Source organism: Panicum virgatum, chromosome 7K (assembly GCF_016808335.1).
Source record: "Panicum virgatum strain AP13 chromosome 7K, P.virgatum_v5, whole genome shotgun sequence".
Classification (NCBI taxonomy): Eukaryota; Viridiplantae; Streptophyta; class Magnoliopsida; order Poales; family Poaceae; genus Panicum; species Panicum virgatum.
In genome coordinates, this window is record NC_053142.1 from 26,733,858 (window position 1) to 26,756,190 (window position 22,333).

The 22,333-nt window shown below is 48.6% G+C and overlaps 2 protein-coding genes, 1 long non-coding RNA gene and 1 pseudogene across 7 annotated transcripts; all 4 read right to left on the minus strand.

The window, feature by feature from the left end:
- Window positions 1–344: 344 nt before the first annotated feature.
- LOC120640682 lies at window positions 345–2,391 on the minus strand (annotated as a pseudogene).
- A 6,071-nt stretch (window positions 2,392–8,462) lies between these two features.
- On the minus strand, window positions 8,463–10,145 carry LOC120640683 (indole-2-monooxygenase-like). Its single transcript, XM_039916584.1, has one exon. The coding sequence runs from the start codon at window positions 9,779–9,781 to the stop codon at window positions 9,113–9,115; it is 669 nt and encodes a 222-aa protein (XP_039772518.1). The 5' UTR covers window positions 9,782–10,145; the 3' UTR covers window positions 8,463–9,112.
- A 178-nt stretch (window positions 10,146–10,323) lies between these two features.
- On the minus strand, window positions 10,324–12,500 carry LOC120640681 (nod factor hydrolase protein 1-like). The gene is made up of 2 exons (XM_039916583.1): window positions 10,854–12,500; window positions 10,324–10,758 (listed from the first exon to the last, which is right to left on the minus strand). The coding sequence occupies exons 1-2, from the start codon at window positions 12,034–12,036 to the stop codon at window positions 10,532–10,534; spliced, it is 1,410 nt and encodes a 469-aa protein (XP_039772517.1). The 5' UTR covers window positions 12,037–12,500; the 3' UTR covers window positions 10,324–10,531.
- Window positions 12,501–15,266: 2,766 nt separating this feature from the next.
- LOC120640684 lies at window positions 15,267–18,712 on the minus strand. Of its 5 annotated transcripts, none has more exons than XR_005661964.1 (5): window positions 18,491–18,691; window positions 18,350–18,408; window positions 18,221–18,265; window positions 16,223–17,994; window positions 15,267–15,494 (listed from the first exon to the last, which is right to left on the minus strand). It is a non-coding gene; the product is annotated as an uncharacterized LOC120640684 (long non-coding RNA). The 5 variants fall into 5 exon arrangements; XR_005661965.1 differs by having other exon boundaries at window positions 15,267–15,502; XR_005661963.1 differs by having other exon boundaries at window positions 15,281–18,046; window positions 18,491–18,712.
- Window positions 18,713–22,333: the final 3,621 nt, after the last annotated feature.

Genomic DNA, 22,333 nt, shown 5'->3' on the forward strand with positions numbered 1-22,333 from the left:
TACTGGCTGGGCCAGCGTGGCCGCGGGCAGCCTAGGCCTTATGTTAAAAGATACTTTAACATAAATGTATTTCATGCAGCACCCCCCCCCCCCCCCACACACACACCCCACCCTCCGCCCACCCTACCGCCGCACGGATCCATGGAACCAGCCAAAGCCCATATAATCTTTTTGCTATGGATGCACTATGTGGAGAGGCTGAAGCCGAAGGTGGAAGAAAATTCTCCTAACAATTATTATCCTCAATCCCCCACTAACAACTGGTGAACTGGACGTTTACGTTGAAACGAATCTTACCAACATTTAGCTAAGTGAAACAAGCAATATGACCTGTCAATCTGTCATTATTGCACTGCTATAAAAAAAACAAATTGTCAAAGCATGCACGGACACGTTTTAAACAGAAATCCACCTTAGCAAGATAGCGACCGGTAGTGCTACGTACAAGCAACGTCTCTGCTTCGTTTTCTGCATAGTGCACTACCTAACCTTTTAGAAGATGCACAATATAATCTCACGTGCCGTCGTAGGGACAAGCAGGAGCTTTTCTTTTCGGCTCAGAGTCAACCCGAGCACCTCAGTCATACCGACCTTATCAGCACCCTTGGGCAAGTCCCAACCAAAGTGACACACAAGATTCGCCAGCATGATCTCAATGGAGGCCGCCGCAAAATTGATCCCCGGGCACATCCTCCGCCGTTATAACAGCTTTCAGATACGTCATTCCAGTGAGGTGGTCTTCGTTGATGGCGTTTGGACCCCTTGGGAATAATGCCGCTCCTAACCTCGTGTTGCAGCTTGGCCATGGCTTCCGGGTGCAGCATGAGCTCGGCCATGGCGAATTCTAGGACCAGGTACGCTGTCTGTGCCGGCTGCAAACATGTTCTGCACGTGTAGGTCGTGCTTAAAACTTCAGATTGTTAGTAGAGATGGAGCAAGGATACATAAACAAATAGAATGATGGAGAATCTGCCTTCTCAATGAAATCAAGGAGCAGAAGAAAATTCGTGAACTCACAACCAAGATCCCCTTGATGCCGTCTCTGGTGAGCCCATACTCCTCTTGCACGGATAGCAACACATCTATGAAGTCACACTCCTGCAGGTCGTCGCTACCACCACCATGTCCATCCTCATGGCGCGCCCGCCGCCGCCGGCGCTCCGGCTTTCTCGCTCGCGTGCCCGTCGATCAGCTCGTCGAGGATCCTGTCCCACCCGTCCCTCACCCTCTCAGCCTTGCGACGCGCCGACCGCACGAGAACGCCTCCTGCCGCCGTGGCGAGGCCAGGGTAGAAGTTGTCCAGGTCGAACCCGGCCAGGAGAGCCATTCCTTGGTCGATCAGCTCCTGGAACACCCTGTCCCTCCCCTCCGCCCTGAACGACCTGCCGGCCACCGCGCGGCACACCATGTCGCTGGTGAACTTGCTCAGGAGCTCGCTCGTGTCCACCGCCGCGCGTGCCGCCGCCGCGCCATGGATCTTGTTGATTACTAGCTCTACCTCACCTCTTCCTCACGGGCGGCGCGGTAGGACTGCACCTTCCTCGCGCTGAGGAGGTGCGCGGTGGCCAGCTTCTTCGCCAGCCGCCACCCCTCGCCGTAGGGAGCCATGGCGATGTCCGACGGCCCGTAGGTGAGCACGTCCCCGCAGACGGACCGCGGCCGCGAGACGAGCGCCTGGTCGTGGGCGCGCAGCACGGCCCGCGCGGCGCGCGCGGACGAGGCCACCAGCGTCGGCACCGCGCCGAGGCGGAGCATCATGAGGTCCTCGCCGCCGCAGGGAGACGTGCGGGAGCGCGCCGACGAGGTGGGCGTGCCCGATCAGCGGCAGCGCCGGAGGGGAGGGAGGCGGCCTGTTTCTTCCTCGTCCTCTCCGTGGCCACGTGACGAAGAAGCAGCGCAGCAGCAGCAGGAAGAGTAGGAGGAGAGGAAGGAGCGGTTGGAGGAGTTCTTTTGCCACCGGCGAGTCGCCGGCGAGCTGTTGTTCTTCAAGAACTGCTGCTTTAGCCATGGGCGAAGTCAAAATGTGTTGGTGCTGTGGGCCTGTTCGAACTGAATTTGATGATTCAGATCTCTGAAGATGCATGATGTGGAAGTGTGAAGGCGTGGGAAAAAAAAGAGCGATGCTACCGCTCGGTACACCAACCGTTTCTATTGGATTTGCATCCAACCCCACAACATCTAAAGGGAAGAGTGACGGGATGGTTCAGTACGGTTTTGAGCCAGGTTTAGCAGCATTCCATAGTCCCGATCAACCAGGAACAGTCTTCAACGGGAACTCTGTATGGAAAGTCTTATGTTTAGGCCAAGGTTGTGTTTAGATCCATTTAGTTTGAATTCTGAAAGAGCATCTTTTCATATTTAAAGTATTAAACATAGACTAATCACAAAACTAATTACAGAACTCGTCTGTAAACTACGAGACGAATATAATGAGTCTAATTAATCCATCATTAGAGAATGATTACTGTAGCTTCACTGTAGTAATTTAGTGTCTAATCACGGCCTAATGAGGTTCATTAGATTCGTCTCGCGATTTACAGTCTATTTGTGTAATGCGATTTTTTTCGACTACATTTAATATACCATGCAGGCGATTTACAAAATTTTTGAAATTTTGAAAAATGGATCTAAACACGGCCCAAGTGTTGTAGCTCTGCGAGCATCCGTGTATGTTGAGCCAGCCTTTATGTTTTGTAGAACTATGTTTTAAGCAATTGCACTTCAAAAAGGGGTAAGAACACTAAAAAAACTATTAAAATCAAGACTAATAGTTACGTCCACTGCTTGATGCAATAAATAGTGGATGCCGCGAACATTGAATGCAGAGTGAAAAATGCAGCCAATAAGAGCTAGATATTTAATGCAGAATTGAGAGTGCAACGAATGAGCAGTCGGAGCGCGTATGTGCCCGCTCGAGCGAGCGACTCGCGAGCCGCCCGCTTCCCTCTCTCCTGCTTTCTCTCTCCTCCCCATTGGATTTCGTCCGCTCCCGGCCGCTCTTAATACTTGCTCTAAAAGTTGCTCTTGGAGACATTAAGGAGAGGAGAAGATGAAAAGTTGGTAAACTCAGACTCACTCCCGGGAGCCCATACTCCTCCTGCACGGAGAGCAGCACGTTTTTATGAAGTCACTCTCCTGCTCGCCGTAGCCACCGGCGTCGTTGTCATGGCCGACGACCTCGCTCATGCGCTGGTCGATCAGCTTTCGACGAGGTCGTCTTCGCAGATGAGTTTCTATTCCCTGGGTGTGCGATTCCTCTGTTGGATTAATTGGGCTTGGCCCACTATTAGTCTATTAATCAAAGAACTTCAAAGGCCCACAATAGTTGCTAAGTGAAAAAGTAATTAGTACCACATTGTATTAACACTAATGAGACATTCAACTTAAATAGTGAGTTGTGAGATACTCACATAAGAGAAGCTGAATGGAGACATGGGAATCCACACGCGCGCGCTGCCAAGCCGAGCCGCCCGCGCGACGCGCCGTGGCTGAGGGCGGGGCGGGGTTGGCCGTGGGCGTGGGCTTGTTCTGTTCAGTAGTATATAGTAGAGAATGCTTTATGTTGAGATGCTCATGTTCATGTTAGTACCTATTCCATTATTTTTATGGATTAAAGCATGTCGCAAAATGGCTAGATATTCAACAATTCAAAAACTTGATAGGTCATTTTCAAGTGCTAACTTTGCTGCATCATTGAAACCGCCGCCCCTGCAAGATGGTGGGGCAAATTACAAGATCTGGCGTACGCGGGCTACGCTGTGGTTCACTGCTATGCACTGTGAGCACGTGGTCAGAGGAAAGCGCATCGAACCTCCTCTCTCGGCTGAGGAAGAAAGGAGGTTTGATGAGGCAGATAACCTGTTCAGGGAGGCTCTTCTCAGTGTACTGGCAGAGAGCATGCTGCAGGTGTACATGGACATGCCTACGGGCAAGGACATGTGGGATGCACTTGAGGCCAAATTTGGGATTGCCGATGCTAGCACTGAGCTGTATAAGATGGAGCAGCTCTATGACTACAAGATGGTCGATGACCGATCTGTTGTAGAACAGACTCATGAGATACAGATGCTGGCAAAGGAACTCTCGAACATGGAGTGTGTGTTGCCTGACAAGTTTGTGGCCGGTGGTATCATGGATAAGCTGTCACCTACTTGGTCTGGCTTCGCCACTTCTCTAAAGCACAGAAGCAGGAGTTCAGTGTGACTGACCTCATTGCCACTCTTGGTGTGGAAGAGAATGTGAGGGCAAAAGACACACATGGCAAGAAAGTGCATGATGAGGGAGGTTCCAGCGCCAATCTAGTGCAAAGGAAGAACCCTCATGCAGCTCTCAAGAAGAAGAAAACCAAGAATTTCATCAAGCCCAAAGCTACAATCTTTAAGAAGAAGAGCAAAGAAAAGGGTGGTTGTTATGTCTGCAGGTCCAATGAGCACTGGGCAAAGGAGTGCCCAGACCGCAAGGAGGATCGGGGTATGGTAATTATTTACATACAGTCCTTTCAGTTTGTCTCTCGCCTGACTGGTGGGTTGACACAGGAGCTAATATTCATGTGTGTGCTGACATCTCTTTGTTTTCATCTTATCAGGTTGGGCGAGGTTGCTCCCTGTTGATGGGAAATGGCACGCATGCTGCTATACTTGGTGCTGGTACGGTCAATCTGAAGTTTACTTCGGGAAAGATCGTGCAACTGAAGAACGTGCAGCATGTCCCCTCCATCAAGAAGAATCTCGTCAACGGGTCTCTACTGTGTAGAGATGGTTTTAAGCTTGCTTTTGAGTCCAATAAATGTGTTGTATCCAAATATGGACCTTTTATTGGTAAGGGCTATAAAAGCGGAGGCTTGTTCCGCTTATCTTCGGTGGATTCATGTGATAAACTTGTGAACCATGTGAGACATGATGATTCTAATATTTGGCATTCATGGTTGTGTCATATTAATTTTAGTTGCATGACGCGCTTAGCTAATTTGAGTTTAATCCTTAAATTCGATTTGGTCAAAGGATCTAAATGCCATGCTTGCGTTCAAGCTAAACAACCCCGCAAACCTCACAATGCTGTGAAAGAGACGAGGAATTTGGCACCACTAGATCTTATTCATTCCGATCTGTGCGAAATGAATGGGATATTGACCAAAGAAGGAAAAAGATACTTCATGACTCTCATCGATGATTGTACCAGATTTTGCTATGTGTACTTATTAAACACAAAAGATGAAGCTTTGCATTACTTTGAAGTCTATAAGGCTGAGGTAGAGAACCAACTTGAAAAGAAAATCAAACGGTTACGGTCTGATCGCGGAGGAGAATATTTCTCACAAGAGTTTACTTCATTCTGCGATGAACATGAAATTATTCATGAGAGGACACCCCCCATATTCTCCTGAGTCCAATGGAATTACAGAAAGAAAAAACCGCACTCTAATAGACTTGGTTAACGCCATATTAGACAACGCGGGACTATCCAAGGAATGGTGGGGTGAGGCTGTGTTGACAGCAACTCATGTCCTGAATAGAGTTCCCAGAAAGAACAACGAAGTAACACCATTCGAGGAATGGGAAAAGAAGAAGTTAAATCTCTCTTATTTGCGCATCTAGGGATGCTTGGCTAAAGTAAATGTACCAATCATCAAGAAGCGCAAACTTGGACCAAAGACTGTAGATTGTGTCTTTCTTAGTTATGCCATTCACAGCGTGGGATATAGATTTCTGGTAATCAACTCTGGAGTTCCTGACATGCGTGTCAGCTCAATCATGGAATCCAGAGATGCTACATTCTTTGAGAGTGAATTTCCAATGCGTGAGAATGCACCTAGCACGTCTGGTCATGAATCGGCTATCTCCCCTGACACTTTTGTGCAAACAGAACAGACAGCCATAGAGGATCCTGAGGCAGATGATAACGGAGTCACTCGAAAGAGTAAGAGACAGAGGGTTGTAAAATCCTTTAGAGATGACTTCGCTACATACCTCGTGGACGACACCCCCAAAACCATTGACGAGGCATATTCCTCTCCCGACGCTGACTCTTGGAATAAAGCAGTGCGGTGTGAGATGGATTCAATTATGACCAATGGAACTTGAAAAGTTGTTGATCATTCGTACGGGTGTAAGCCTGTGGGATGTAAATGAGTGTTCAAAAAGAAGCTAAGGCCGGATGGTACTATTAAAAAGTACAAGGTAAGACTTGTGGCCAAGGGTTATGCCCAAAAGGAAGGAGAGGACTTCTTTGATACATATTCACCAGCGGCCCGATTGACCACAATTCGAGTACTGCTAGCCCTAGCTGCCTCACATAATCTTCTCATCCATCAAATGGATGTTAAGACAGCTTTTCTAAATGGAGATTTAGAAGAGGAAATCTATATGGAGCAGCCTGACAGTTTTGCAGTAAAAGGTCAAGAAGGAAAGGTGTGCAAATTATTGAAGTCTCTATATGGCCTAAAACAAGCACCTAAGCAGTGGCACGAAAAGTTCGACATCACTATGACTTATGCTGGCTTTGTTGTGAACGAAGCCAACAAATGTGTTTACTACCGTTATGGTGGGGGAGAAGGAGTAATTCTGTGTTTGTATGTAGATGACATACTAATCTTTGGGACAAGCCTCAATGTGATTGAGGAAGTCAAGGGTTCCCAATCAAAGAATTTTGACATGAAAGATTTGGGAGTAGCTGATGTAATATTAAACATCAAGCTATTAAGAGAAGGAAATGGTGGAGTCATACTGATGCAGTCCCACTATGTAGAGAAGGTGCTAAGTCGCTTTGGTTATAGTGACTGCAAACCGCTCTCCACTCTTTATGATCCTAGCATAATCCTTAGGAAAAACCGATGGATAATGAAAGATCAATTGAGATACTTCCAAATCATAGGCTCGCTGATGTACCTAGCTAGTGCAACAAGGACTAACATCTCTTTTGCTGTGAGCAAACTAAGCTATTTTGTTTTAAATCCGGGAGATGATCATTGGCATGCTCTTGAGAGAGTAATGCGCTATCGACAAGGCACTGCAAGCTATGGCATTCACTATACTGGGTACCCGAAGGTACTGGAGGGCTATAGTGATGCAAATTGGATATCTGATGCTGATGGTTTGAAAGCCACAAGTGGATATATATTCACACTTGGAGGAGACGTTGTTTCCTGGAAGTCTTGCAAGCAGACTATGATGACGAAGTCTACCATGAAAGCAGAACTAGCAGCACTAGACACTGTCACTGTTGAGGCTGAGTGGCTTCGTGAACTCCTTGGGGATTTGCCGGTGGTTGATAAACCTATACCTGCAATATCTATGAACTGTGACAATCAAACCGTGATTACTAAAGTACACAGTTCTAAGGACAACATGAAGACTACTAGACATATAAAGCGGCGGTCGAAATCTGTCAGAAAACTGAGAAACTCCGGAGTAATAGCTTTGGACTATGTCCATACGTCTAAAAATCTGGCAGATCAATTCACCAAGGGACTATCACGTAATGTGATAGATAGTGCATCGAGTGAGATGGGACTGAGACCCACATAAAGTCTGCCACAGTGGTATCCTGTCCTATGTGATCGGAGATCCCGTGAAGTAGGATGGCGAAACAAGCTGGTGTCGGACTGAGAGAAGAGACCCTTGCAAGGTCCATCTTTTCAAATGCACTACTCTTCTATCTGTACGGCAGGATGGTATATACCTTAATATGTTCCGAGTGGCTTTACAGCAGAGATGTCAGCCTACAGGACGTCTTAAAAGGAACATACCTATATGAGCTCGACTGCTAGTCACAGTCTATGAGATTCGAGTGATCTTTAGATGCTCATGAAAAGGCACGAAGTTTGAGATTCCAGTTAAGGATCTGAGTAAACCTTACCTCGCACGAAACTGTCAATTCAAGGCATAGTCCATTGCTCAGTTACGAATAAGTGTAAGCTTTTTTTTAGATGGGTGTTCAACTTAACAGTCCCTGTCAAAACACTGGTATATCAAACAAGTCGAGAAATGAGAGCACTCATTGTGTACCTCTAAAGTTCGGTGGGGATTGTTGGACTAATTGGGCTTGGCCCACTATTAGTCTATTAATCAAAGAACTTCAAAGGCCCACAATAGTTGCTAAGTGGAAAAGGAATTAGTACCACATTGTGTTAACACTAATGAGGTATTCAACTTAAATAGTGAGTTGTGAGATACTAACATAAGAAAAGTTGAAAGGAGACATGGGAATCCACACGTGCGCGCCGCCGCCGAGCCGAGCCGCCCGCCCGCCCGCACGACGCGCCGCGCTGCGCCGTGGCCGAGGGCGGGGCGGGGCTGGCCGTGGGCGTGGGCTTGTTCTGTTCAGTAGTATAGTAGTGAATGCTTATGCTTATATATTGAGATGCTCATGTTCATGTTAGTATCTATTACACCATTTTTATGGATTAAAGCATGTCGCAAAATGGCTAGATATTCAACAATTCAAAAACTTGATAGGTCATTTTCAAGTGCTAGCTTTGCTGCGTCATTGAAACTGCCGCCCCTGCAAGATGGTGTGGCAAATTACAAGATCTGGCGTACGCTGGCTGGCCGGGCCGTGTCCAGGTTCATCCCCCCGACAGGGAGTAACGGGAAGATCTGGAACATGGTTAAAAGGGGGAAGGCGCCATGTCTGGTGTACACTACACACTTCTCCACTACCTTTTCTGACTTGCACTAAGCTTCTGCATCTCTGGCCTGAGCTCTCTGCGGACTCCGGAACTCCGTCCGTCGGTGTACCTGCACGAGTAGGCGGGCGATCAAGTTTTTGGGGGAGCGCCCCTTCAGGTGTGACTGCTCCTTCCGCTCTTCACCGACAAACGCCACTCCTCCAACCGTCGCTGCCATGGTGGTGCAGATGAGGGGGACTGTGGGCACGGCTGCCGGCACCAACATTGAAAGTGGTTCTGGTAGAGCTCATACCGCGGGCACCGGTACTGAGTCCACCCAAGAGTATAAACCTACATCCTCTCTGATTAAGCATTTGATTAATACTATGCTACTTGTTGTTCTGTTCAGTAGTACAGCAGAGAATGTTTATACTTATGTTGAGATGCTCATATTCATGTTAGTATCTATTACACCGTTTTTATGGATGAAAGCATGTCGCAAAATGACTAGATATTCAACATCCTCACCTCAGCTTGTAGCTTGGCCATGGCTTCCGGGTGCAGCATGAGCTCTGCCATGGTGAACTCTAGGACCAGGTATGTCGTGTCCGTGCCTGCTGCAAACATGTGCAGGTGCGTAGTGACCAGGCGCTTGGACCGGTGCCACCGCTCGCCGTAGGGCGCGAACACGACGTCGGACGGGCCGTAGGTGAGCACGTCCACGCAGGCGGAGCGCGCTCGCGACGCGAGCGCCTGGTCGTGCGTGCGCAGCACGGCCCGCGCGGCGTGCGCCGACGAGGCCACCAGCGTCGGGTCGACGGCGCCGAGGCGGACTGTCATGAGGTCCGCGCACCCGCGCTGCCGCGCGGCGAGGCGGCGCAGCGAGACGTGCGGGAGCGCGCCGACGAGGTGGGCGTGGCCGACGCCGATCAGCGGCAGCCCGGCCGGCGGGGACGGAGGGAGCCTGGCCCTGGCGCTCGAGCCTGCGCCGCCTGCAGCGAAGTAGCGCAGCAGGAGCGGAGGGAAGAGTAGCGGGAGGAACGCCTTCGCCGCCGGCGAGTCACCGACGAGCTGATCAAGAACGAGTAGTGGAGCAGTGGCCAGTTGAATTGAAAGCAATCTCCGAGGTGGGAATTGGTGTCTGATGTTATAGATGTATGCCAATGCAATGCTCATATATCGTCTAAAAAAATATGTTGAGTGCTGGAGCTTGAGTGGTTAGCTTCAAGTTGACTTGAGAGCAAGAAAGATCAGCGGCTTCCAATCTTCGCCGCCTCCTTGAAGATGAATCCAATGTGCTTTGGCAACATTGACTTGTAGCAACAACAGAGATAGCAAGTATCAAACTGGTTCCCAGTTTTGACTGGACAGATTCAGCACTCGCACCATCGTACGTCCAAGTCAACAATCCCTCAAAGAAAAGTCAAGTAAGTATAATTACCGAATAGTCTTAGTGAAATGCAGTACGTTCATTGCATGATCTCGAGAAAGGTATTCCAATTTGTAAGTCATTCCAACTTTCCTGGAGAGTCAAATTCAGTTCCCGAGCATTGGCTTTGTTTGCTTGAGTTGGCAAATATCTCTGTTGTGTCTGCTTGTGCTAAGCTTTCCATTTGGGCATTATGTTCAGTGGTCAGAAGTGCACTGGACACTGTTTGACATGTGCATTGAGCAATTTGTTCCAAATCATGGTTAGATAGGCACTACAACAAATCTAATAATTCAGTAAGTTGCACCAATTTAAACCACTGTGATGCGTACACTCGTCAATTTCGTCCAAGGAAAGTATAAAAGAATCAACTTCTGCTATGATACACTCAGATGAAATTAGAAGTATACAACGCATAATTTCAACAATGCTGATTCTCTTCAGTGTCAGTCAGAACTTTGAACTAGCCATCCCAAATGCAGGGACACATCAAGCTTCTACGACAAACACCACGCGAGAATTAGTAACCCAAAATTCAAGAATGCGTTAAGCTTCGTCCATGGCAGCCATGAGGCCGACGCAGACGTCAGCGCCGCCACCGGTCCTGGCGTTCCGGCAGGCGACCGGAGCGCCGGCGGCAACCGCACCGGCCCCTGCGTCTGCCCGACGCCGTTGCCGTTCCTGGAACTCGACGAGATCTCGTTCTGCATCCAGGCCTCCGATGCTGCAAACAGGGCCCGAGTAAGGAATCTGAGCATCAATCACAGCCATGGAATGGAACAGTGAGGTCGGATTGGAGTGTCACTCGCCGACGCTGACCTGTTCTGGACATAGTGAGGTTGGCGTCGTCGTAGTTCACCGGCCACAGGAAGTAGCCGAGCAGGCCGCGCCGCGCGGCGAAGGCGAGCTTCTCGGCGACGACGGCCGCGCCGTCGAAGGCGACCCAGACGTCGCCGACGGACAGGTAGGACGCCACGGACGCGTTGTCGTACGTCGTGGTGACCGCGCGCCGAGGATCGCCGCCGCCGCCGGCCGCGGCGAGCTCCTGGACCTCGGCGTAGGACATGACGCCGGTGGCGTTGCTCCCGCGCTGCTTGGGCCCCGCGGCGACGACGGGCGCGCCGACGCAGCGGTTGGCCTTGTTGCGCAGGAACCACGAGCGGCCGTAGAGCGGGAGGCCCATGACCACCTTGCCCGCCGGCATGCCGGCGTCGACCCACGACACGACGCCGTAGCTCGCCGAGAAGTGGGACGCCCGGTCGTAGAGCGGCGCGTCGAAGGCCGTGGCGCCGGCGCCCCGCGGGCGGAGCCCGAATGCGGCGACGTTGACCCAGTCGAGGCACCTCGCCGCGGCCTCGGACGGGTAGTCCACGCCGGGGAGCGGCGCGTCGAAGACGTGGCTGGAGAAGTAGACGGTGGCGGTGAGCAGGAACCCGGGCGGCGCGGCGGCGCGGCACTCGGAGACGAGGAAGCCGAAGTCGGCCATCTCGACCGCGGACGCCGGGAACCGCCACGCGACGTCGAGCCCGTCGAAGCCGGTGGCGCGGGCGAGCGCGACGGCCGCGGCGGCGAACGCCGCGCGGGACGCCGGGTCCGCGGCCATGGCGGCGAACGACGGGTCGGTCTGGGAGCCCGCGCCCGCGATGCCGGCGACGCCCGCGCCGGGGCCGGCGCCGACGGAGAGCAGGGTCCTGAGCGCGCGGTTCCTGGACTTGAGCGCCGGGGAGAAGGCGGCGAGGAGGCCCGCCTGGTCCGGGTCGGCGGGGAGCGCGGGCTTGCGGGTGGTGGGGTGCACGGCGAGGGCCGAGTAGTAGAGGTGCGTGTAGAGGGAGGCGTCGAGCGCGGCAAGCGGGCGGAGGCGGGCGGCCGCGGCGAGGTAGAACCCGGCGCGCACCGTCGCCGCCGGCCCCGGCGCGGGAGCCGACGGCGCGGCGAGCGAGACCGCCGCGGCCATGGTGACGGCGAAGAGAATTCTGGCGGCGGAAGACGACGCCGCTGCCATTGCCGGCGGCGCGGCGAGGAGGTGGCGGTGGCGGTGGGAGCTCGGACGAGCTGGCTGGCGGTGGGAGTGGGTGGGGATCGGAGCCAGGCGGTGGCAGTGTCACCTTGCTGTTGTGCTGGTGTCATTGGAGGGGAACTTTGGAGGAATCTTGGGCGTGGTGCTATGCCGGTGTTTGATCCTACGAGCGCCTTGCGAGCTGCGAAGTTCCTGCAAAAAGCTCGATCAGTTGCCGAGCTGTAACTGTGTTTGCTCTTTGGAATTCCGATAACTGAGCCTGAATGAAGTAATCCGACACGGTCACACGGCGAACACCTGACACTGGAACAGTTCTTTCTTCGTCTGATCTTCAGTCCGCGGCATTAGAATAGAAACTATGTTTGTTGCGAAGTACACATATAGAATAGAAACTATGTTTGTTTATATAGAAATATACTGGAACAATTTTTATTTAGAGTGTGTTTAGTTGGTGAAAAGTTTGGATTTTGATACTGTAGCACATTTCGTTGCTAATTTAAAAATAATATATAATTATGGACTAATTAGGTTTAAAAGATTCATCTCGTGGTAATCAGTTAGACTGTGTAATTAGTTATTTTTTTAATTATATTTAATCCTTCATACATGTGTCCAAAAATTTAATGTGACGTGTACTGTAAGAAATTTTTTGAGAACACGGCCTAAGATACATCCAAACTCGGGCACATGCCAAAATGTATTACTCCCTCCTTCCCCGTTTATAAGGCATGGTGGAATATGACACGGTCTTCTAAACAACACTTTGACCATTTATTTATCATATATTATATCACTTTTGATTATAAACTTATAATCATTGTAAAATATATTTGATTATGAATCCAATCATATGAAATTTGCATTATAAAAATAAAAATTTAATAGTCAAATTATTGGTCAAAGATGACAAGATTTGAATCTTGATATACGTGTATGCCTTATAAACAGGGAAGGAGGGAGTATGTAGTCAAAGCTTAAAGCTGTTGAGAGAGAGAGAGAGTAAAGAAGCGGTCCTGCTCGTGGTTGGTGTGTTAGAAATTCAGCATCACAGCTTCACCTTCACATCACAGATGGAGTATAGCCATGTTTAGTTTCCTTCAAAATTCCAAAATTTTATAAGATTCTCCATCACATCAAATTTTTTAACACATGCGTGAAGTATTAAATGTAGCTAAATAAAATAACTAATTACACAGTTTGTCTATAATTTGCGAGACGAATCTTTTAAACCTGATTAACTTATAGTGAGATAATAATTATCAAATATAAACGAAAATATTACTGTGCTTTACACTCGGAACCTTTATGCATTAAGGCCTCTCGAGCAGGAACCGCCCACAAGTTGAGATCTCCAGCTCCGATCGAATGAAGGGTAACTGATGACCTCGTTTCAAAAAAAAAGATGATGGATCGGACCGGACGATGAGCGGGGAATAAATGAGAGCGATCCAAGGCACACCTACCGTAGCTAGCTACCTGATCCGGTGGAAACGGAGTAGTACCGTAGTACGTGGTGGGGTGGAGCAAATCAAGCCCACGCCCACGCGGCGCTACTCTCAGCTCAGGTCTCCACGCATCGCGCCACGCAATGCACGCGGAACCAGATCCTCTGCAAGCAGAGGATTCTACCTCCGAGGGACGTCCAACTGTACATCGCCGTTGCTTCCACATCCAACGAGCAGGAAGCTTGCGCCCAGACAGTCATTGGCCCACAAACAACTATGCGGCCCAATTCGACCTCCGATGAACGCAAAGACCGGAGAATCCCCAAATTCCCCATGGCCGCCGGCTCCTTGCTGCGACTCGCCACCACCCTCGGCGTCCAAAGCTCCTGGTTCAAGGTCACCGTCGAATCAGCAACCGTGCGCAGCCTTGTTGATGACGATGGTCGCGTCCTCGCCAAACCCTGGAGGGGCCGCGGCCACACGGGCTTATGCTGGAGGGGGCACCAGCAGCTTGAGGCGACTATCTTCAACAGGAGCAGACAACGTGGTGATTGATTGTTGAATTGAGACCAAGAATTGATGTGAGATGGGATTGGGATTCAATATTGAGTGTCTTTGTCAATTTGAAACTCAGATTGTAGTGACAATTTGAGCTGAAAATAAAGGTTCACAATACATCTGAGCAGAAATTGCTATCGTCTGCTGCAGAAACACTCGCCATGAACTAACTATGAAATAGCACTGATTTTGCATGGAAGCAAGCTGAGAACAAGGAGAAGGATTGCACGCAAGTCTGTAGAATTTAGAACATTAGGCAAAGCTCATTAAAGGCAGAATCTGTCATGGCGCTCCCTACAAAATCTTCATGGCCATGATCCCTCGGATCCAGCATGAGCATGACGAGATTGTCCCCTCGACGCCGAACTTTGCTTCTGCGCCACCCATACAAGCGCCCCACCTCTTCTGAACAGGAGAGGATCTGCGCACAGAGCGCGCCGGTGTTCGCTAGGCCTAACAGGGTGGCCAAGCGCGACAGCATGGTGTTCATCGCTCCTCCGCGACGGTGCGGAACTGCTATGGCGGCCGCTATGCGGAGCAGCAAGGATCCGAGCGGAGAGGGATGGATGGGTAAACTTGGGCTGTTAGTGAATTTGTCCACCGTTTATGCTTATAAGAAGGACGATGTGTCCAGTTCGTTGGATGGACCTTCGACGTCCCAAAGCTTCGGATGTCCCTCGGAGGTAGAATCCTCTACTGCAGAGGATCTGGTTCCATGCACGCGGGCAGCAGCCAGCAGGGCGAAGCATTTCAGCACAGGGTCACCATCCATTCGTGAATCTCAAGGCCTGCGCCCTGCCCTGCCCCTGCAGCTCCGTGCGAGGCCAAAACCCAGACTGCAATGCATGCATATGCGCCAGCCGCCAGCAGCTCGGACGAGTCCGAGCCCCCCCACGGACGGCCGTAGAGGCGCGGCAACTCTGCAAACGCATCGGCTGGCTACTTCTCTGGTCAACTAATAGTATTTTTTTCGGACCTGGCTAACGTACGGCCGGCGGCCGGCCTTTCCTTTTCTGGCAACTAAAATATCAGGTTTTCCTTTTTGGCAAAAAAAAAAAACTGTCATCCGCTTCACTATCCTCGTGATAATAAGGACAAAAAGATGATATCAGCGCATGGAAAAACAATCTCAAATTTAGAAAAGCTGTAATTTTACAACCGAGAAGCAAAATTAAAATAGAATTGCACTATTGAGTTGCTCTTGGCAAAAACTTCAAAACAAGATCTCACTTCAATATATTTCGATCATATTTTTCTCATAAAGTTCCAAAATCACTTCTATTAAAAATTAGAAGCATATTATAATAAACTCCGAAGTAATTTAGAAAAAATGTACAAGCAAATAACACAGATTGATTTGAAGCAAAATTAGATTAAATATACAAGCAAATAACATTAGAGGAAATGACTATTTGCTTCCTTTCCTAACCACGCCACGACCTGCAATGCTTTTAAAAAAGAACATAATTAGAGGAAATTAAAGTAGTAGGGGTTAAAGACTTTGCAGTATGTTGCCTACATAAAACATTAGATCGACACTACAAGACACAAAGTATATTATTCTTGCCTGATGAAAACATTAGATTTAGCATCTAATAATTTATGGTGATGCAGCTCCTACAGGTGCATCAACTATCTATACTGCAATACTTTAAGCGATAGCAGTTTCCACATGATGATTCATCGGCTTCAACAGCTGCATCATGTAGAAGCCACATGTAACCTTTGGCAGAAAAATACCAATTGTAACCCATGTTATTGCCTATCAAGAACAAATATTATTGCCCATTTCCTACCAATATTATTGCCCAATTCCTACCAATATTATTGCCTAGTTCTGAAAATGCTTCTAGTATTTGATGTATTTGCCTACTAGAAAGTACTGAAACGTGTCTCATAATTGATGTATTTGCCTACTGAAAAGTAATGAAATGCCTAGGAAAGTACCGAAAATGCTTCTACTATTTGACAAAAATACCTATTGCAAAGTACTGAAATGGTTATGATGATATGAAGAACAAGATAACAATTTCGCATTCAGTAACCAAACTGAAGCTTCGTTCATGAAACCCAAATCAACACCAATATGAATACACCACCCACCCACCCCAGATTAAACCCCTGAACAAACGAAGAGCAACTGAATCGAAAATGCCCAAATCACCCACCTAAATGTTGGTGTCCTGGTCAAATCCTGAGTGTACCCTGCAACAAGAGGATGGATTAACCCCTTGCAAGCACCGCGCGGCATGGCAGCATGAGATGAGAGATCAACTTCTTAATTAATATCGGAACACTGTTTGCAAGTACTATTTCAAAAAAAAGAAATAGTGGACTCAAAAGCAATGTAGGACAAGTGAGAGAGCAAAATAAATCAAATTCCCTGAAAATATTTATCATCAGAACATAAAAAATGCTAAATTAGAAGAACAAAAATGCTAAATTATAATAAATATATTACTTGTCGATTCAGTATATGTTGCCTACAAGGTGACACAACATACATAAGTAGGAAGGTCAAACCGAACGTGGTGGAGAAATGGACTCCACTTTTTTGACATGTATCCCCATAGTATCTTTAATCTGGGAGAAGAATAACTGCAATTTCCCCAAATTAATGCATTGTATGTAATATTCCAAAAAAGGATAAAAAACAGTATGCCAGATAAATGTAACAATTTCAGATTGTATTAAACATATAAATCATTCAATGACAGTGATTACACATGACACTAAATAGATGTAGCATCACACCATATCTGAATTTAGCTATTTTTAGATGCACATGCCTGAATTTAGCTATTTCCCCATAGGGTGTAGAGCAAAGAAACAAACACCACGAGAAGGAAACTTTAGATTGTAATGATGTAAAAGACTTGGTTCCGAACAAAAGGAGAGTCTATCGGCCATCACATGAGACATATAAAATGTTAAAAAAATTGCTTGAACTGAACACTAAAAATGCTATCTGAATAGTATTTAAATACCTACTAAAATGTATTAAATGCTTCTAACAATGCCAGTAGAAAAGTTTGTGGGTCGCAAGCAACCACCATGTAGTTCTGCACTTGCATAGTCAAGCCCCTGCAAAATGATTAGGTTCTATTCTGGACCACCAATGCATAACAGGAGTCTAAAAATGATCGGATTTAAAAATGGTAGAAATATAGATTTACAACTTAAGCCCATCTCTAGTGGTGATCTTGTTGTTACTGTGTCTAAAGACCAATCCATATCACAGCATTCCAGAGAGGAACACTGAAAAACACGGATAAAACACAAATCTGGCCACACAAAAAGCATAAAAAAAGGCAAAGGCAATGATTATGGAAAATGATCAGCTATCTCAAATTAATTTTCCTACATGAGAGAGAATGCAAAAGCTAGAAGACATGTGCTACAGCTCCCTGTCATTAAGTAAAATCACATAAGCACTTGCTGTTGGATGGGAGAAAAAAGTTATAGAGCCATGGGGTAAAAGCACATGAGCACTCAAGTAAAAATTGATACATACAAAGGTAAAACTACACGAGCTAAGCACAGTATAATATTTGTATCGATCTGGAGCAGCTATTGCACAAGGACAGAAAACCAACAATTAATGGCTTGCATCGATTTGACTTCCCTGCAGAACAACAATATATGTAGCAATCTTTACCAGCACTACACGCACTCCCACCACGCCAATCTCTACCAAAATACTACTGCAGCCAGTAGGTGGGGGCTAAAATACATGCTGCACACAGAAATCGAATCGGCTTGAATCGCGCAGGAGGACTAGACAACACCCACACGGCAGAAAGACCTGGGGGAAATCGCATCTTGTTGGTTGGGCATGGGGTTTACCTCTGAAAATGCATTACCCCGGTATTGCGGCTGCCCCCAAGGAGCACAGGCTGGGCACTGATTCGTTGCCCCTGGTCCTCACAGTTCCCTCGATCTGGAGACGATAGGAACAAAAATCACCAGAATCACTGCCAGCTCTCCACCCCCTGCGCCCCCCAGGCCCCAACTCTTTAATTTTGCTGGGCAATGGAAACGACGCTGAAGGCACCCCAAATCAGAGATGAGAGAGAGAGAGAGAGAGAGAGAGAGAGAGAGAGAGAGATAGAGATTTCACGTTTGCAAGGTGCCCCGCAGAGGGGAGGGATGGGGAGGTGGCTCACCTGATTCTGAGCCTGCACCACTGGATTCGAAGCCAACCCCTGATGCTGCAGTCCTCGCACAAAAAAACGCCCAAATCAGAAACGAGTTGTAGAGAGATTCAGGTTGGTTGGGGATGGGCCTTAGCTCACCATCTGATCTGCGATTCCAACACTCTCCCCTCCGGATTCCGGCTGCTCGTGACGATGAACTCCACCAAAATAAAATGCAAAAAATCCAAAATCAAAACGCGGTAGATCGAGATGAGGCCAGCGCGCTGGGGAAACACTCACCTGGGTCTAATCTTCGCTTCATACCCCACTGATTCCGCGCTGGGATCCAAAGGCGCACAACAATAGTGGGTGATGCAAGCAATTTCGGCGATGGCTGCGAGAACGGATGGAGAAGAGAGAGAAACCCTAGAGAGAGAAGATGAACAGACGAAATGAAGGGGCGCACGACCCTCAGGTTTTCTAGAACGTGGGATCAGCCTGTCAGGTGCCCATGGTTCGCGTGTCGTTTGTTGGTGCGCGAGTTGTTCACAGGATGCGGAGCAGACGGTGGATGTAGAGTCATTACCTTTTTCACATCAAACCAGTACCAGTCATCAGCCAGCCAGCAGTAATTATCTCTCCTAACAAACCAGCACCAGCCATCAGCCGCGACCAGCAGAACAGAGTGATAGCCTCTTCCGCAGAAAAATGGCGTACCGCCGCGCTACCGGTGCCAAGCTTTGCCAGGGCCGCCGATGCCCTAGCGCGATCAGTCAAAGGTTCCCGCTAGCACACCTAGCGTTACAAGAGAATCTTTTATGCATAAAATATTAAACGAAATTTATTTGTAAAATCTTTTCACATATTAGTGCAACTTTGCGTGACAAATCTAATGAGACTAATTAATTCATGATTGGCTAAAGTAATACTACAATAACCATCCTCCAATATTACAGTAATGCACAGGGATCGTGGAGTTAGTTTTTTAAACTATATTTATTTAATACCCTAATTAATGATCAAATTTTACTACGATAATTTAGCGCTATTAAACCAAACAGACCCAATGAGGCACCCAGCACGACACTGCACCTTTGCGCAGCACCATTAGTCACGGCGGAGATATGTACCTGATGTGGAAAATTCCGTACAGACAAATGGCAGTTTCTTTTATAGTCTTACAAAATTCAAACATCCCTTTTTAGCTTTAGTTTTATTTTCTATTCCTCACTTAGCCTTAATGTGATAAGGAGTACTTAGCTGTCGCCAGTTCCGATTTTGCTGTGACGTCTGGTGCTTGCAGCCGCAAAGACCTGCCCACCGCTGCTCCCCCCCACCCCCACCCACACCCACACCCACACGGGTGTCCCTATATAACTTCTGGAAGATGAATAGTCTATGTACCTATAAAGCTCATTAGGCCCAAATTAGATTCAACATTACCTAAAAATATTTCAACAGTTTGACATAATGGATTCAACATCTCTTATAAACTATTTCAACATTTGAATATAATAGATTCAATATTTATTAATCCTACGTCAACATTTTTTTTGGAGGGGGTAGGGGCATCCTCTCCGGACTCCGGCGCCAGCGGCAACGCTCCCCGTGGGCAGCCAGGCGCGCGCGGAGAGGCGGCCAGCAGGCGGCCGCGAGGGCGCAACGGCGGCGGTGATGCAGGGGAGGGCCGCGGGCGGCGCGGAGCGATGGGAGCAGGGGCGGTGGCGACCGGGGCCGCGGCGGCGGGGCACAGGAGGGCCGCGAGCGGCGCGGAGCATGGCCGCGGCGGCGGTGTAGGGGAAGGCTGCGTCGGCCGGGCGCGACGGGAGCCGGGGGCTGCGGCGGCCATGGCGCGGTGGCGGCCGAGGGTGACGGCAGGTAGGGTGGCGGGCGCGGCGACGCGGGCTTCACGGGAGGAAGGAGACGGTGGGCTAGGTTTTACTGTGGAGATCCAATGGTGGTAGATGTTTGCCCGAATCTCAAACACTGTAAGATAATTAGAAAAAACTTCCGGAAGATATATAGGTTCCACGGTCTCACGTGCCCCCTGAACAAATCGGGGGCTTCTATCTATCTTCTGGAAGATAGATAGTACATATATCTTTGATCCATTAACAGCCCATTACGTACATTAGCCGGCCCAAACTGACTCATAATCACAACCAGTGGTCTTCAGATTTTTTTTCCTCCGCCCGCCGTGCAGTTGCATCAATGCTTCAACAGCACAGAGGTAGAAAAGTGATGGTGGGCCAATGGTGCAGAGCGCATGAGGAGCCGAACATGAAGTAGACCTGCCTGCCATGTTCCTTTGTGCGTTTTCCTGGCTCCCGTTACACGTAAAGCTGGTGATTTTTAATTTTAGAAAATACGAGTAATTATTGAGCTAGTGTATACTATTTCAACATTTGAAAATACTTGTTTCAACTATTTTTAATATCAAGTTCAATATTTTGAATAAACTACTTCAACATTTTGTGTAGTAATGTTGAAGCGGTATACCAAAAATGTTGAGCTAATACATCTAAAATATTGAGCTAATACATCTAGAATGTTGAAATTTAAAATACAAAACTAAAACAAGAGTATAGTCATATGGGATCTCAAAATGATAGAAAAAATCTAAGAAAGAAGATGGTTTAGATAGAATTAAAACCTAATGTACCATCAGTGAGAAATCTTAGTTCAAAATTTGAGAAACAATCTCACGTAAGCCAACAACCTGTACGCCACCTGACTTCCCTCAACCCACGTCTTCCCAGCATGCATGCTAGCGCGACACGTCACCTTGGTCTACTAGCAACGCTTGCATCCAGCACGTTTGTTTAACCATGCGTACGAATCTCAAAGCGGAAGATGTGGAAGAAACTTTCTTCCGGAAGATGCATAGGACCCCACACACACCCCGCCCGATCCACTCGCCGGCTGTAGCTCCCAATAATTGTTCATGCAGCTCGCAGTCCGTTGGCCCGCCCAAAACACGACAAATTTAGCCCGGCCCAAGCACTGCACGGCCCGCTCCTCGCCGTGCCCGAGCTGGCACAGCCCGTCAACCGTGCCCTGGCTTGGGCCGTCACCATGCCATGACGAGCAGCCCTACCCGACATGAATTTTAGATTCGGCCCCAAAGTGGCCCATTAACTCTACTCTACTTCAACCCACGTACGAGAGACCTGGCAGCCTAGTCTGCTTGTGCTCGGCTCCTCCCAGTCTCCCCACCAAGGCTCCGTCCCACCCCTCCCAAATCTTATCTCGTCCTCCCCTCCTCCCCCATCCCTATCGATGGCTGCTGCAGGGGCCCAACAGTCACGCGCGTCCACTGCGGCTCCGCCTCCCTCCGACGTGCGTGGTAGTGGCGGCCGGCGGGCATGGCAGGCGAACGCGTCGACGCCTCGGCGGGCGCGGCGGCATCGGCAAGCGGGGCCGGCAGGCGTGGCGGGCGGATGCGCCTGCGTCTGCGTCGGCGGGCACGGCAGCCGGAGCAAATAGGCTGCGGACGGCACAAGCACGGTGGAGCCACCGTGCTTTTCAGGCCCGCCTGACACGAAAATGGCACGCGAGCTCGGTGGCTTTTTTATTTTTATATTTTTTATTTCCGTTTTTTACAAAAATATATTTTCGATTTGAAAATTTACAGAAATATACTCGGCCGCCCGGCAGCCGAGCGGCAGGGGCTTATCCGCAAAAACAAATGACAAAAAATTGCAGACAGGTCCCTAGGGACCGGTCGCCCGGCAGCGGGGCAACCGGCCCCCAGGCCGCTCGGCTGCGGGCCGGCCGGCCCCCCACCCCTATATAAGGTGTTGGCCGCCCCTCACCCCCTCATTTGCCTTACTAAAAATCTAGAAAAAAAAGAGAGGGAGGGAGGGAGATGAGGGGTGAGGGAGAGGCAAAGCGGCGAAGTCCTGTCGGATTTTCAAGCCGTCGACTTTAGGTAACTAAATTTTTTTATATTTTATAAATAGATTATGTCGTAATTACTTTTTTTAAAACAGTAGATTAGCAATCAGTTCAATTATTGTTAGGAGTGATTAGTGGTATATTTAGATATAGTTACTTGTAGTGATTAGCGTTGATATAATACATTTAGTGTTAGATTTAGTATTAGAAAATACTAGAAAATTGTTAGAGAAGTATTAGAAAATA

Coding starts and splice junctions, on each gene's coding strand:
- LOC120640683 (XM_039916584.1), bottom strand. CDS start 9,781: ATGAGCATTGCATTGGCATACATCTATAACATCAGACACCAATTCCCA.
- LOC120640681 (XM_039916583.1), bottom strand. CDS start 12,036: ATGGCAGCGGCGTCGTCTTCCGCCGCCAGAATTCTCTTCGCCGTCACC. Junction 10,759..10,853: donor CCTCACTATGTCCAGAACAG/GTCAGCGTCGGC, acceptor CCCTGTTTGCAG/CATCGGAGGCCTGGATGCAG.